The sequence below is a fragment of the Rutilus rutilus genome (genome assembly GCF_951802725.1).
Source record: "Rutilus rutilus genome assembly, chromosome: 18".
Classification (NCBI taxonomy): Eukaryota; Metazoa; Chordata; class Actinopteri; order Cypriniformes; family Leuciscidae; genus Rutilus; species Rutilus rutilus.
The window spans coordinates 5,216,499-5,231,167 of NC_140231.1; the positions used below are offsets into that span (position 1 = coordinate 5,216,499).

The 14,669-nt window shown below is 37.1% G+C and overlaps 1 protein-coding gene across 2 annotated transcripts in view; it reads left to right on the plus strand.

The window, feature by feature from the left end:
- Positions 1 to 11,509, plus strand: part of cpeb4b (cytoplasmic polyadenylation element binding protein 4b) — a 32,725-nt gene extending 21,216 nt beyond the window's left edge. Inside the window, exons 4-11 of one of the 2 annotated variants that reach the window (XM_084387577.1) lie at positions 1,423 to 1,473; positions 2,492 to 2,515; positions 4,593 to 4,763; positions 4,897 to 4,986; positions 7,338 to 7,456; positions 7,587 to 7,701; positions 8,491 to 8,672; positions 11,072 to 11,509. In XM_084387577.1, coding sequence (XP_084243703.1) covers positions 1,423 to 1,473; positions 2,492 to 2,515; positions 4,593 to 4,763; positions 4,897 to 4,986; positions 7,338 to 7,456; positions 7,587 to 7,701; positions 8,491 to 8,672; positions 11,072 to 11,299 — 980 coding nt within the window. In that variant the 3' untranslated portion in view covers positions 11,300 to 11,509. The remainder of the gene's footprint in view (positions 1 to 1,422; positions 1,474 to 2,491; positions 2,516 to 4,592; positions 4,764 to 4,896; positions 4,987 to 7,337; positions 7,457 to 7,586; positions 7,702 to 8,490; positions 8,673 to 11,071) is intronic. The other variant, XM_084387578.1, reaches the window with a different exon arrangement.
- The last annotated feature ends 3,160 nt before the right edge of the window (positions 11,510 to 14,669 follow it).

Below are 14,669 nucleotides of genomic sequence, written 5' to 3' on the forward strand. Positions count from 1 at the left end.
TAATTTAATAACCAAATGAGTACAAGCCTCAGGGTCAGCGTCTCTCTAGAAGAGCGTAACTGCCCCCTCAGACCCAGAAGAGTGACCCCGCAGACACCAGCCCAGTGTGGCAGAGATGACAAACAAGAGACGGGGGAACAGAAGTAGTCCAGTGTACAAGTTGCTTTGAATGGCTTCCAGCATTGTCCTTTGCTTGTAAAAGAGCTCTCTGTTCTTGCTAAAGCAACAAAATGGTGTGCTGGCCCTGTCCACCAGACTGCTCTCGCAGTGAACAACAGGAGGAGGGGGCGGCCAGAGCCATGTTAACACCACTGAGAGACGCAAACCGTGATGTTTCCTCTCATTCTTCTGCGAGAGGCGGTTCGCCATGAGAATGAAAGTGATCTCGATCCAGGAAGAGAATTGTGAGACACCCGGAATACGTTCTGACTTGTAGTGATGAACGGTCATACCAAAAAAAAGAAAAAAAGGCGCTTTGGATGATGAAATGTAACACCCGAAAGCCTATAAACACACCTTCTGATGACCGTTTTCATCAGTTATTCCTGTGAGGAGTAGAATGGCGTTTTTAGGGATGTGCACCTTCAACACTGTGAACTCTTCACGTTCAGATGAGTCCTGTGAACCATGTCAGTGAGTTAGTACCTCAACCCTGCTTGTAAATTTGCGTATGAATCAGTCGTCGTTAATGAGTTCACAAGTGAGACTCACTGAACCACATACACACCTGCAAACCCGAGGTTTTTCGGCGAGGTTTGCTGTTTTGACATTGAAATAGGAAATAGGCACTTGATTTGTGCAAATCTGGGTCAAGCCGGAGTGTATTTATTTGAGGGTTTGGGTGGGTTCATAAGCCTTCCTATTTTTGTCAAAGCTTGTATTACTGTAAAGTTGTTTGAATCATATTTTTTGTGGTCATTTTTATGGCTAGGGGTGTTACTTTAGACATTGGTGTTGTTTCAACACAGCGTTGCTACCTAAATATGTTGTTCTATTCTGATATCAGAATTTTCTGAAACGATTTCAACATCTGAATCCAAGAAACTTTTTACATTTTTCTTTTGTATAGCATGTGGATTGTGGACTGTAGATTAATGAGACTTACATCAGTCTAATTACTGGACGGGTGTTTTTATGACAGTGTGTAAATCAGTTTTGTTGTGCAAACTAAATTTTAAGCATTTCAATTTTGAAGAAAAATATTATTAGTTATGGTGTAACACAAAGTCCAGTTGTGTGGTTGGATCAACTTTGTTTAGGTGACGTTTCACTTTTGCTTCTGAACAGCCACCTTTACCAAGTGACAAATAACGCACATTCAAGTGTGAAACTAGAGACCTGTTACTCTCATGTGTATTAATACAAATGTGCTGTGTGTCATTTCAAACATGCGGCTTATCTATACCCTCCTCTCTCTCGAAGGTCGCCTCGGATTCACCCATCCCGGAGGAGACAGCCCCTTGCCCATAAATGGTATGTACATGTATTATACTGGTTTAGTGTGCTTGTGGCTCAAGCTGAAGGGTGGGCTGGACAGACCCAACAAGCTGTTGTTAAAATAGTCTGCATGTTTCTGTCAAGGAAGCACTAAAATACGTTTAGTTTGGAGCACTTTGTCTTACTAGTTCACTGGTCGTTTGATTTGCTGATAGGACTTGCCCTTTTAGCAGTAATGCAAATATTTATAGTTTGCCATTTTCAGCCCAATTGAGACAAATGAAGGATATTGGTATGTATCATATTATATAAGAGTGTATTATCTTGTATAGTTGTGCAAAAATCTCAATCAAGCCTGTTTTGGGGATTTATGAACATATCTTGATTTAATTAATATGAGATACCATCATTTCAACTAGGCCAAGTAAATTCGAATTGTTTCTCTTAATGAAACTGAAGGAGGTATTATATTATTTAAATATTACATTTATATGCACCAATATAATATATTAAGTAGCAATAAATGTCAGTATCTACAATATGTTTTTTACAATAATATAAAATGGCATGCAGAGATTTCTATCAACATTTGTGGATTGTTTGACCCGTTTCGCTTGAGTATTACTTCCCACTGAAGTTTAAATCAGAAATGCTAATAAACGTGCCAATACTCACTAAATTGTGTCTCTGGTGAATAGCCATTTGGTTATCGGCAGGAGATGGGCTGAACCACACGTGCTTCCTTAAAACAATACATGCAGCCAGTCTTCTGAGTCACTGGGCCAAGACAATCTAGACAGTTTAGTTTGAGTCTTGTTTGAGCACTTGGCCAACAAACTGTGTAAATTGATTTATAATCCTCCAGATTAGTCGGCTAACTGAGCTAAACTGGCACATACTTTTCAACACAATAGTTTAAAACGTCAAATTGATTCAGTCAGGTTTGGTATAACCACATAGTTCCACTGTTCATTTTTCTGGTTTAGTCAGAAAGTTCACTTTTTTTGATTGGGGATGTGTTACTTCACGTGTGATCATTTTATTTTACATGCAGCAAGGAATTATGGGAGGCGACGAGGTAAAGAAAACTTTTAACAACTCCAAAATGAGCAAAAGACTTTGAAACTATCATAATTATCGGTGGAATAATCCAGCATCTGCATGACATGTTTTTGGGGCGTTGTTAATTGTTTGCATGAACACTTGCAACCTTCATTTCCATTTGTGTATCGATTGTGTGCCTCTTTCCTGCTGTACTCAGAAGATTTTTTTATTTTTATTTTTGGTGAAGAGTTAATTTGATTGGCTTTTCTGTGTTCTGTACAACCAACACACACCCATCCAGGCCACAGTTGTGACTAAGTCCCTTACATAAGTCTTGTAAAGCAGCTCAGGCCGCTGTTGTGTCACGTCAGGAGGAAATCTGCTGGAGTGGCTTGAGCCAGTGAACTAATACTACATCCTCCAGCACTCGGCCTGTTACTGACGGCTCATTCTGTGTCCACTCAACCAGAGGTCCCCGGATAAAAAAAAATACTTAATTTTAGATGGATCTTTTTTTTTTATGGCACTCAGACGGGTATATTCTACGCAATTGTGTCGATAGAAATAAAAACAAGATACATTTCTAGGTTCAACATTATTTGTGGTTTAGAAATTCCTCTTTAAAAGAAAAAAAAACAGTATCAGCTGTACGCAAAGTGACGCATATTTGGTTTTTAAATTTACCAGTTTACTCATGGAACTGCATTAAGATCTCCATATCTCTGGGATTTAACTTTATAGGGCATTTAAAATGAAGATACTAAGAGAAATGTTTGTTAAAAACCAAAATCTAAAAGGATATTAAGATATATTTAAAAACTTTTTGAGTTGCCTGCAAACTTGGGGTAAAAAAAAGTGCTTTTCCCCATTTTTGAAAGGTCACCGTTGGCATATAATGCAACAGAGATTGTTAAAGTCAACAGATTTCACTAATAGACCTACCAATCTCTGTGTAAAAATAAAATAATGATGCTGCCATCTTTATAAAGTCATTCTTACCCCTCTGAAATTCGGATCCATGACATTCATGAAATTTTATATTTTGGCTTTGATTTACCATTTGTGTTTGTCTTTCTTCAGAAAAAATACTATCAAAATCTAGCATTTTATCTGGGGAAGTTTCTGAAATTTGGTTGATTTGACACGGAATGACCCTGAAGCTTTAGTGCATGAACATGCGCTGGCCATTCACACTTTACATCAACAGATTTTGACCAAGTTTTCTCTTAATTGTAGAAATGCATTTCTACAATGCAGAGTACCTAAATCTGTAATGCACAGCTTATTATTTTTGTATAAATTTGGCAAACAAAACATTTGCACAAATGTTTCAAATATACATTTGTTTTCAGTTCAGGAATCTAGTTTGTTCATAAGCATAACTGATATAGTATAAAGTGTGTACATTTTAACTTAAAATGTTAATTTGATTTAATTTAATTCCGTTCAAAATTTGGGGTCAGTAAGATTTTTAAAAGAAATGAATACTTTCATGTAGCAAGGATTCATTAAGTCTGTAAAGACATTTATATTGTTATAAACGATTGCCTTTTCAAATAAGTGCTGTTCTTTTGGACTTTCAATTCATCAAAGAATCCTGAAAAAAAAAAAACGAATAATAATATTGAATGATTTGAGCACAAAATCATGACACTGAAGACTGGAGTAAAGGCTGCTGAAAATTGCAGGAATACATTTCATTAAAAAGTTCATATGAAAATAGATAATTAACTTAAACTTGTAGTAATGTTTCACAATATCACTGTTTTTACTGTGTTTTTTTTTTTTTTATAAAAAAAATGCATCCTTGGAAACCATGAAAAATCTTACCAACTCCAAACATTTGAACACTAGTGTACACACATCCTTCCTTTAACACAACTCTCTGTGCAGAAAATGACCTGCATTATCATTGGACTGATATATAGATTGGAGCCATAACTCAGAAATCCCTACGCTTTTCAAAATTGCACGACCAAGATGATGCAATTGTCTGTCTCAGTGTTTCTCGGGCTCCGAATAATCCGTCAGTGGAATTAATTTCCCTGTGTGGTGCACAGATATTGTAACACAGATAATAGTTCCTGCTCTCTCTCTATCTCTCTCTTCAGGACACTCGTCCCTGTTCCCGATGGAAGATGGCTTCCCAGATGAGGAGCGAGCGGATCAGAGCCTGCCTGGCCTGGGTTCCCCACACTGCTTCCCTCACCAGAACGGAGAGCGGGTCGAGCGCTACTCTCGCAAAGTCTTCGTGGGTGGCCTCCCTCCGGACATCGACGAAGGTATCGCACGTGTTTCGGGTGACCTCTACTCTCATGCTTATGAAAACAAAAACAGGTTTCAAGGTTCTTTGTTAGCTTTGGAACTCTTTCCACGAAAGCTGCTTGCTCTTATCTGCTGTATTATCTTTTCCAGATGAGATAACCGCTAGTTTTCGCCGCTTTGGGCACCTGTTTGTGGACTGGCCTCACAAAGCAGAGAGCAAGTCGTACTTCCCCCCGAAAGGTGAGCTGAGGGAGAGATGGGACCCTTTTAAAGGCTTTCGAGAAACAGTCATTAATAGTAACCAACGGTTTAGTTTCTGCAGGATTGATCACATGACAGCACTTTGGTACTTATTAAAGGGATGGTTCACTCAAAAAGGAAAATTCTCGTCATCAGTTACTCACCCTAATGTCGTTAGACTTTAGTTTGAAACACAAGTAAAGATATTTTTAATAGGGCTGGGCATTGACACAAACTTCACAATTCGATTTCAATTTGATATTGATTCATTGGATCTTATAAGGTTCAGTACATGGCAAATTTCCTCAAGGCAAATTTTTTTTATCTCTCAACTAATGCTGTAATCCATACAGCGAACGCCAGTTGGTACATCACTATAATATTAAAGGTTACAATTAGGGTTGCAAAGTTTCAAACTTTTCAGGATTTTTTGGAAATTTTTCAGGATTATTTGGAAATTTTCTGGAACTTTTAGAAAGTTTCTGGAAATTTACCAGAAATATTCAGCCTCTTTGCAACCCTAGTTACAATTAACTGATTTGTACGCTACTTCCATTTTAAATTACACACAAGGATTTTTTTTTTTTTATAATAACATTTTTAATGACATAATAGTTTCTACTCATTTTAAAAAACATTTAAACGGTGGTTGTCATAAAAACATGAAGGATTTAGAATGGATTTAGAATAAGGATTCAAACACACATTTAACTTTAAAAGTACAAATCTGGCAATATATTGCATATATTTATCAAAATGCTCCTCTCTTGAAGTTGAATGGCTTTTCTGAGGTAAATGTGACGTTACGTGAATTTCGCAAAAACTCCCATTTATCGCAAAACAGTTTTTCCGCTCGCATGAGGAGGTTTTTCAGGCAATTCGAAAAATAAATATTTCGCGAAACTGCAATGTAAACAGTTTTTGCGCATTTACAGATCACCTGACGTAGATGGCGCGGTGTGTTTGGACAGTATACGAGACCAGCTCTTTATTAAATTCATATAAGACAAAAGAATTACAGGAATAATGGATTCTAAACCTCAAATAAATGCCACAATCAAGACCTCGAAGCAGAAATGAGGGAGAAACACCCAGAAACTCCTCATATGAGCCGCTCACAAGTATAATAAGGGTCGTTCCTTACCATTAATGCTTTGAAAACACACATACGTCTCCTTCCATTAATAATAATGGCTAATGCAGTGGCTGGGATATAGTACATAAACCTACCAACGTCCGTTGCCATGGTTTTTGTAATGATTTTACTTATCGCGAGAGGAAAAAATGATGTTTTAGTCGCATAACATCCGTTAATGGAAACGGCGTCATTTCAAAATAGTTTTTTGTCGACATTTCGCAAATCTGTAATGGAAACGCGCCTATTGTTAACAAGCTGTTTTATTGACGTCTTTCTGCGTTTGAGACCCTGATTGAGCGATTGCATGAGACATGATATGGGTTTTGGCCAGTTGTTCTGCATCTTTCAACATACTTCTGATGTTCATTCATGTTTATTTCGTGCTGTAACTAGTAGTAAAGGAGAAGAGATGAACGTTTCACGTGCCGCTTCTCTTGAACTGAGGCGCTACAGCGATCTGTAACATTAAAGAGCGCCCAACCTGTATTTATTGTTAGAATTTTGTAATAAAATTGACAGAATTTGAAATCTGAGATTTTGTTTCATATCAGAAGTAACAAAGCACAAAGCTTATTGCGGTTTGTTGGTTTGGGAGGCGTGATACAAAGCTTATTTCATCAACTGAAAACATAGACTGAAAGAAATCGGTTCTTCAAAATGAGAATATATATATATATATATATATATATATATATATCTTTTTTTTTTTTTTTTTTTACCCAGACATAATTTTTAAGGAAGCCTGCGAGGTTTCTGTCCCTGCACTAATCGTCCATTCCACTTGCAAATGCAGTCCAGATCTCATATGAGCGGTGACGTTTTTTGAAGAGACACAATCACTTAATATGATGGACAGTGAATATATGAATTATATGTGAATAAATAAAATAAAACAATCATGTCTCTTCAGAAGACTTGGATTAAACCGCTTGATTCGTATGGATTATTTTTTACAATGTCTTTGGTGTAATGGACTTTCAATACAAGGACAGATATATCTCACATTAAAACGATCTTAATGTTTCAAAGATGAATGAATGTACGTTATGAACGACATGAAGGGTGAGTGATTGATGTCACAATTTAGATTTTTGTGCTACGGATAATGTTGTTTTGGTATCATATCCTTTTTTTTTATTTATTCTTTTAATGTCAAATGTAGTACTTCTGCCTTTCCTGCAGCTTTCTAACTCTAAAATGTGTTTCCCCAAAGGTTACGCATTCCTCTTGTTTCAAGATGAGAGCTCAGTTCAAGCCCTTATTGACGCCTGCATCGAGGAGGACGGAAAACTCTACCTGTGTGTTTCCAGCCCCACCATTAAAGACAAACCTGTAAGGATGCACTTTTAAACCAGGCGTTAGACTGCCCTTATTCGTCCTCATAAAACCTGAGATTCGTTTCTCAGTGGATTTGAACTCGTAAAAACTAGATACATTTTTTCAATGTATTGTTTTGTAACAGGTCCAGATTCGCCCGTGGAATCTCAATGACAGTGACTTCGTGATGGATGGATCCCAGCCTCTAGACCCGAGGAAGACCATATTTGTGGGTGGAGTGCCACGTCCACTGCGTGCAGGTGTGAGGCGGCGGCTTCTTTCTGTGTGACATTAAATACATAATCACTCGTACGCTCTGTTTGATTTAATTTGTGCCAGGATGAACCAATCCAGCTCCCCTAGAATTGAATCCAGTGACTGTTTTAGTGGCTCCCTCAACATTATTTACCTTTGAAAATATGTGCTTTTTTTTTAACACGAGTTATACCTGTAAATATTGACCCAAAGAATTGGTTATCGCACAGGGTGGGATCTTCCTTGTTTGCAAGATCTCTTTAATGTACTTCATTAGGAAATGAATAGTTATCAGGAAACTCACCACTGGTGTAGAAATACTTAGTTTACTAATCAACACTGCAAGCAAATGACACGTTTGCTTTATATTAACGTTATACAGGGACAATTATTATTGAATTATTGAAATATAAATTATGATAAAAAGTATTATTGTGTAATATTATTCAAATTTAAAAATTTTTTTTATAAATTTAACCTTAAATCCATAAAAAAGCAGAATTTTCAGCATCATTACTCCAGTCTTCAGTGTCACATGATCATTCTGATATGATGATTTGATGCTCAAGAAACATTTCTGAATTATTATCAATATTGAAACCAGTTGTGCTACTTCATATTTTTGTGTAAACCATAATATATCTTTAGTTTAGTGTAGCTAAACTCTCTCTTAACTGCTTGGCAATAGTATGCACACTTGTACAGTAGCTTCCCCAAAACTGCTAAACTTCCTGGGGAGTTGTGATTGTATTTGAGTATGTTTGTTTTATCTTGAACGTTTGTGTCTGTGGCAGTGGAGCTGGCGATGATCATGGACAGGCTGTATGGTGGCGTGTGTTACGCAGGCATCGACACAGACCCCGAGCTGAAGTACCCGAAGGGAGCGGGGCGGGTGGCCTTCTCTAATCAGCAGAGCTACATCGCTGCTATCAGTGCTCGTTTCGTACAACTGCAGCATGGGGAAATTGATAAACGGGTCAGTGCTGACTTCCACACAACACACACATGCACACTCCCCTTCCATGACCTGGCATTGATCCAGCGAGCCTCACAAACACTCAAACTCTAAGCCTAATTAAGACATTTCAATATATTTTTAGCTGATGAACGGGTTTTAGTTGAAATTTAAATGTGTTCCTTTTAGGGCTGGGCTTTGAGACACATTTCACGATTCGATTCGTTTTTGATTCGCAAGCTTTCATTTCGATCAAGTACAGTACGTGGCAAAATTCCTCAAGACAAAACATATCTCTCAACTAATGCGAACACCAGTTGGTACATCACTATAATATTAAAGGTTACAATTAACTGATTTGTAGGCTACTTGCAATTTGTTTTAAAAATAATAATAATGTTATTATAATTACACATTTGTTTCTGTCATAAAATCATGACAGATTTATTCCAAAAATACATTACATATTGAAGAATAGGTAAAGTAGAAATTCAATAAATATGCAATAAAGTGCATATATTTATTAAAATGCTCCTCTAAATGAGTTCTGAGGTAAACGTGATGTTACGTGAAATTGTTTACAAGCTGTTTTATTGATGTCTTTCTGCGGTTGAACTCGTTGAGCTATTACATGACACGTGATACATTTCAGTAAGTTGTTCTGTATCTTTCCACATCCCTTCTGATGTTCATTCATGTTTATTTCACTACTGTAACTAGTAAAGCAGAAGAGATGATCGGTTCACGTTACCTGAAGTGAGCGATCTGTCGCGCGACATTAATTAGCGCCAAAACGGTATTTATTGTTTGAGTTTCGTAATGAAATAGAAAGTTGAGACTTTGTTTTATATCAGACTTAATAAAGCGCAAAGATTATTGCGATTCATTGGATGGGGGATGCGCGGTGCTAAGTTTTGTTCATTCATCAACTGAAAACATCATAGACTAAGGCCGGCGACACACGCAGTGAACGTCTCACTTGCGTGGCGTGTCCGTTTTTATTTCGGTCCCATGTTAACAGGTTAGAGCTTGCACACGAGGCTTGAGCCGCGCGGAAAACGCGTGCATGCTAGAAATAGAACCGACACCTATTTTTCACGCGACACGCAAGCGTGTTGGAAGCATTTCCAGGCTAAATAGAATAGGAAAAGATGTTTATATGTCATTTTGACACGAATACATATTAATAAATGTCATTTTGATGTTTGAAAGTCTCTAGGTTTTGACATAAATGCAAATATAAATGTAATTGAAAAAAATATTATTGATTTTCATATACTGCACCTGTCAATACAGAACGAAATATTCTATAGCCTATTTTGCCGTCGACACTGCCGACTTTGCTATATATTTGTTTAACATGAAGAAGGCCTTCCACAACTCTCTCCCCATATGTCAAATATATCACCAATGAGGCTTATCATATGTTACCTAGCAGCAGCGCCGCGTCAGACACGTTTCTGGTGTGCAAAGACATAGAAAACGCCACGCAGCTGACACGCAACAGAAACGCCACGCTCATGCCAGTGTGTCGCCGGCCTAAAAGATCGATTCTTGAGATTTAAGAATCGAAATCAATTAAAATCATGAAATCGATATTGTTAACCCAGCCCTAATTTCTTTAATGCAGGACTTAAAAATAGGAAAGATGGGATTTTGAGACTGAAATGTTCAGGATATACTTATCTGATCAAATCCAATGAAACCTGAATAAAACATCAGAGAAAATATACACAAGAGAAAATATATTTTGCATTTAAATGTCATAAAACGTCAGTGGTTTCCCCTAATTCTCATTACAATTAATCAGTTTTGCATTTGTGGTCAGTGTTATTTTAGTATCAATTAGATACTATTACAGGTTTATTTTTTATTTTTTTATTGTCATTTTTACATAATTTTTATGTCTGTATAGACTTTTTTTTCTGTATAGAATTTGTATTTATGTTTTAGAAATGTAAGTACATTAAGTTAAACTAAATGAAAATGAGAAACTAGCTGAAGTTAAAAACAAAATTCCATTTTTATTTCAAGCATCAAAAAGGTTAGTTTTAATTTCGGTTGTTGGTATTTATACGTTCTGTTATTGTACTGCCTATTTTTTATTTTAGTTTTTACCATTTATCACAAAACAAAATAATAACAATTGAATAATCAATTGCAGAACAGATTAAACGAGCAAAACACATTTAAGAATGCCAGCATACACACACACACACAAAAAAAGTCCTTTATTTTTAACAATATAACAATTTTTGCTGTAGTGACAGTTAATATTAAGAATAATGGGGGATTACAAACTGCTTGGACTACAAACTGAATGGAAAATGCCAAAAAATCTAAACAATACATAAGTTGCAAGCGTTGGATATGAATGGCACACGTGTGTGTAACCGTCTGCTGATGTGTTCCCGCTCCAGGTGGAAGTGAAGCCATACGTCTTGGATGACCAGCTGTGTGATGAGTGTCAGGGGACTCGCTGCGGAGGAAAGTTCGCTCCGTTCTTCTGCGCTAACGTGACCTGTCTCCAGTATTACTGTGAATACTGCTGGGCGGCCATCCACTCGCGCGCCGGCCGCGAGTTTCACAAGCCCCTGGTGAAGGAAGGAGGAGACCGACCTCGCCACATCTCCTTCCGCTGGAACTGAAGCTGGTAGAGAGAGGTAGAGAGAGGGAGAGAGAGAGAGAGAGAGAGAGAGAGGAGTCGCAGAATCATCATCGAAATAAATGCACTTTTCTGTTGCTGGTTCCTTTTTAGTTTAACTTAAAAAAAAAAAAAAAGAAGAAAAAAAGACAAACAAAAAAATATATGATTTTAATTTGTCATTTAATATATTTAAAAAAATGGATGTGTATCCAAAAAAAAGATTCAGGAAGAAAAAGAAAATGTCTAATCCATCTCTCTATTTTTTTATAACTCCATTATATTTCATTTTTCGAGTGCACAGAGATGTGAATATATTGAGTATTAGTATAATTTGTCAGTAAGTATCTGCATGACTTTTAGAATTGGCTTTTTGTTAACATTGCGATTTGGAAGTATTACGTCCTATTTTAATTTAACGGAAAAGGCAAAAAGGAGCAAGGTGCGAAACGAAGCGGCGCGTCGAAGAGTGCACTTGTTTCTTCGCCAGCCAGAGTGTGCAGATGTGTGGTCTAAGATCTGAGTTGTTAACCAAAGCTTGGGATACGAAAACAGAAGAAGCGAATTCTCTCAACGCTCTGTTTTTTATTTAATTTTTAATTTTATACTTTGTACTTTAAGACCATGCTAATCTTTAATGTTTCCTGATGACAACAACTGATTCCACAACAGCTGTCTGGATCTGATCTCCATCGTGACATGCAAGAAAACTAATACCTCAAGCTTAGCTGCTAGTTTAAGTCGAATATATATAGAGAAAACAAAAAAATCAAAGCTCGTCTCTCACCCTTTCCCCCCCAGGACCACAGAAAAGGAAATGACATCAGCAAACGGCACATTGAGAAAATCTGCTCTGTCACTTCCTGTTTTGAATTGGAGATTCAGCAATCCTAGTGGGGAATGTATGTTGTTAAAGTTGCAGTAGTCTGCCTGCAAGCTGGTTCCAGTGCAAGGAACTCGATTTCGTTGCCGTCGTTCTCTCAGGCTTTTAGCGGCAAGCCTTTCGTTTTCATTCTTTAACTCGCAATATGTGTCTCGTGAGCCTTTCCCCAGCCCCCAGAAGCCCCGAGAAGAGGTGTACGTACAAGCAGAACAGCAGAAGAGAGGAAGCCCGACCCGACCCGCTCAGCCTGAGTGTAAAGCATAACTGAAGGTAGTCCACGCATATCTCCATCCCCCAACACAAGAGCTTTTACTTTTTTTTTCCGACATTAGGGAACCAAAGATGGCTGTGTAGTAGCTCGCAAACACCATGGACGTTTCCTTTCTTTCGCCCCTGCAGATTTGATTTCGTTTTTTTATTTGATTTTTCGGCCCCCCAAAACCCCAGTCATCGTCCCATTCAGTATAAAGACCAGATGGGCTCCAGCAAACCAAAGATTGGCCTTGACATCGATCAGCATGCAGTTAACGTCCTAGTAACACTAGTGAGAACCACCCACCCCACCCCACCCCGCTTTCCCAAAGGTCCAACGAAGGAGACGCGCGAGCAAATTCAAATCGATCGGAAACCGTAAAGCGCGAGAGTCAGGGAGTCAGTGACACACTAGTGATAAACGCGTCCCGATAGACCCGTTCAGCGCCGTCACGCGAGCCGCCGGCCGCGGCGCTCCAACATTTTCCAAGTTAAACACTTTTTGAAGAATTTGCCGTTAATAAGACGGCAAAAAAAAAAAAAAAAAGAGGGAAAAGATGATTATTTTATACATGGCCTGCTGATTTTTTGGTACAGTGTTTTCTAGCTAAATTATTTTGTCATGCACATATAAACATTTATTATGCACTACTTTTCTAAATACTTTTTTTTCAACAGTCATTTTAGGCACATTTTTCACAAATGGAAAAAAAAAAACTCCTTTTTGCAATACCTCAATTTTTCACATTGTGAAAGGTAGCTTTTGTACTTTTGTTACTGAGAGATGTGCATATATGGAAATTTTCATTTTAAGAGTTAAAACGAGTGAAATTTAATATATATTATTTTCAATTATGCTTTTTATACATTTCAGTGCTGAGGAATCTTTACAACTAAGGCACGCACTTGTGTTGACGCGACAAATCTGCAGAGGAGAGTTCAAGAAGTGCATTGCTTAAGGTCTCGGCTCTCGTACACTAGATTTTAACGGCAGCCCTACAGTAGATTTGGGAAAATGAGCTGACAGCAGCGCGCATGGTAAAGAACAACACGTTGTCGTTCATGTTCATATTGCGCGAAAATGGCTCCATAGCTGGAATATAAACTATAATAATAATAATAATAATAATATTATAAGGAGAATGCTAATCTGGTTCCTCGTATCACAAGAATGGATGTTTGATGTCTAGGTATTTTAACAGTTGAAAATATATATATATATATATATATTCTTGAACTGCCAACTAGTTCCTATTGTAATCCTTAGCATGCATGACGAGAAGAAGAAGAAAAAAAAAAAAAACGTAGCTATTGAAATTAATTGTTGTGGTTGTGCACCAGATGTTCCTAAAGCTTTCGTTTAAGGCCACCCCACACCCCCCCTGCACCCTTCTCCCCATGATATAATCCAGTCTCGATAGGACACACACACACACACACACACACAGAACTCTAAAACGATGAATTCGCAGTGCAGGACGAAAGCATCTTCTATAAGTACGCTGGTGAAAAGACTTGAGAAAACTTCATCCCCTCTGTCTGTTTGAAGTAAATCAAAACCCGTTTGGAGGAAGGGGAACTTAAGACTTGAATGTGGTAAATGTTGCAAGTTAACTTGGAGTTGTTATGTGCAATACTTTTTTTGAACTTTTTCCAGATAAAGACTCTTTGCAATGTAATTCTTTAATGCCATTTTTAATTGCCGACATTTAAAGAAGATGTTAATATGTTTTTCACAGTCATTTTCTACTGTTATTGTAATCCTTTTCATGCTGGTGTTTGTAAAAAAGAAAAGAAATCAAACTATTTGTACTAATATAAATAATTGAAGTTATTTTTAAAACATTAAAGGTTTTGTGCTCATTTGCTTATTTTGTTTATTTCAAGCTACTGTGATTGATTGCATTGTAATTATTAGGTCAACGATGTATCTAGCTGTTTATTGGTATATTTTTAATTGGAATGTATAATTAATTTTTATAATTTTGATCAGATTTTTGTTATATTTTTGAGGTGAAGCTTTTAATATGTTAAAGTGTCTAGTTTTTACTAATTGCTATATTGTGCTCCACAATATATGGTTCACATTTTCTGAAGGAAAATAAATATTTAAATATCTGTCTGTTAACGATGTTACTTAATGGCAAAATTTCAATAGTTTTTAACTGTGTATGGGAAGGTTGTTGTATTTATTAATAGCATTTTTTTTTTTATTTTTTTTTTTTACTTAAGATATCAC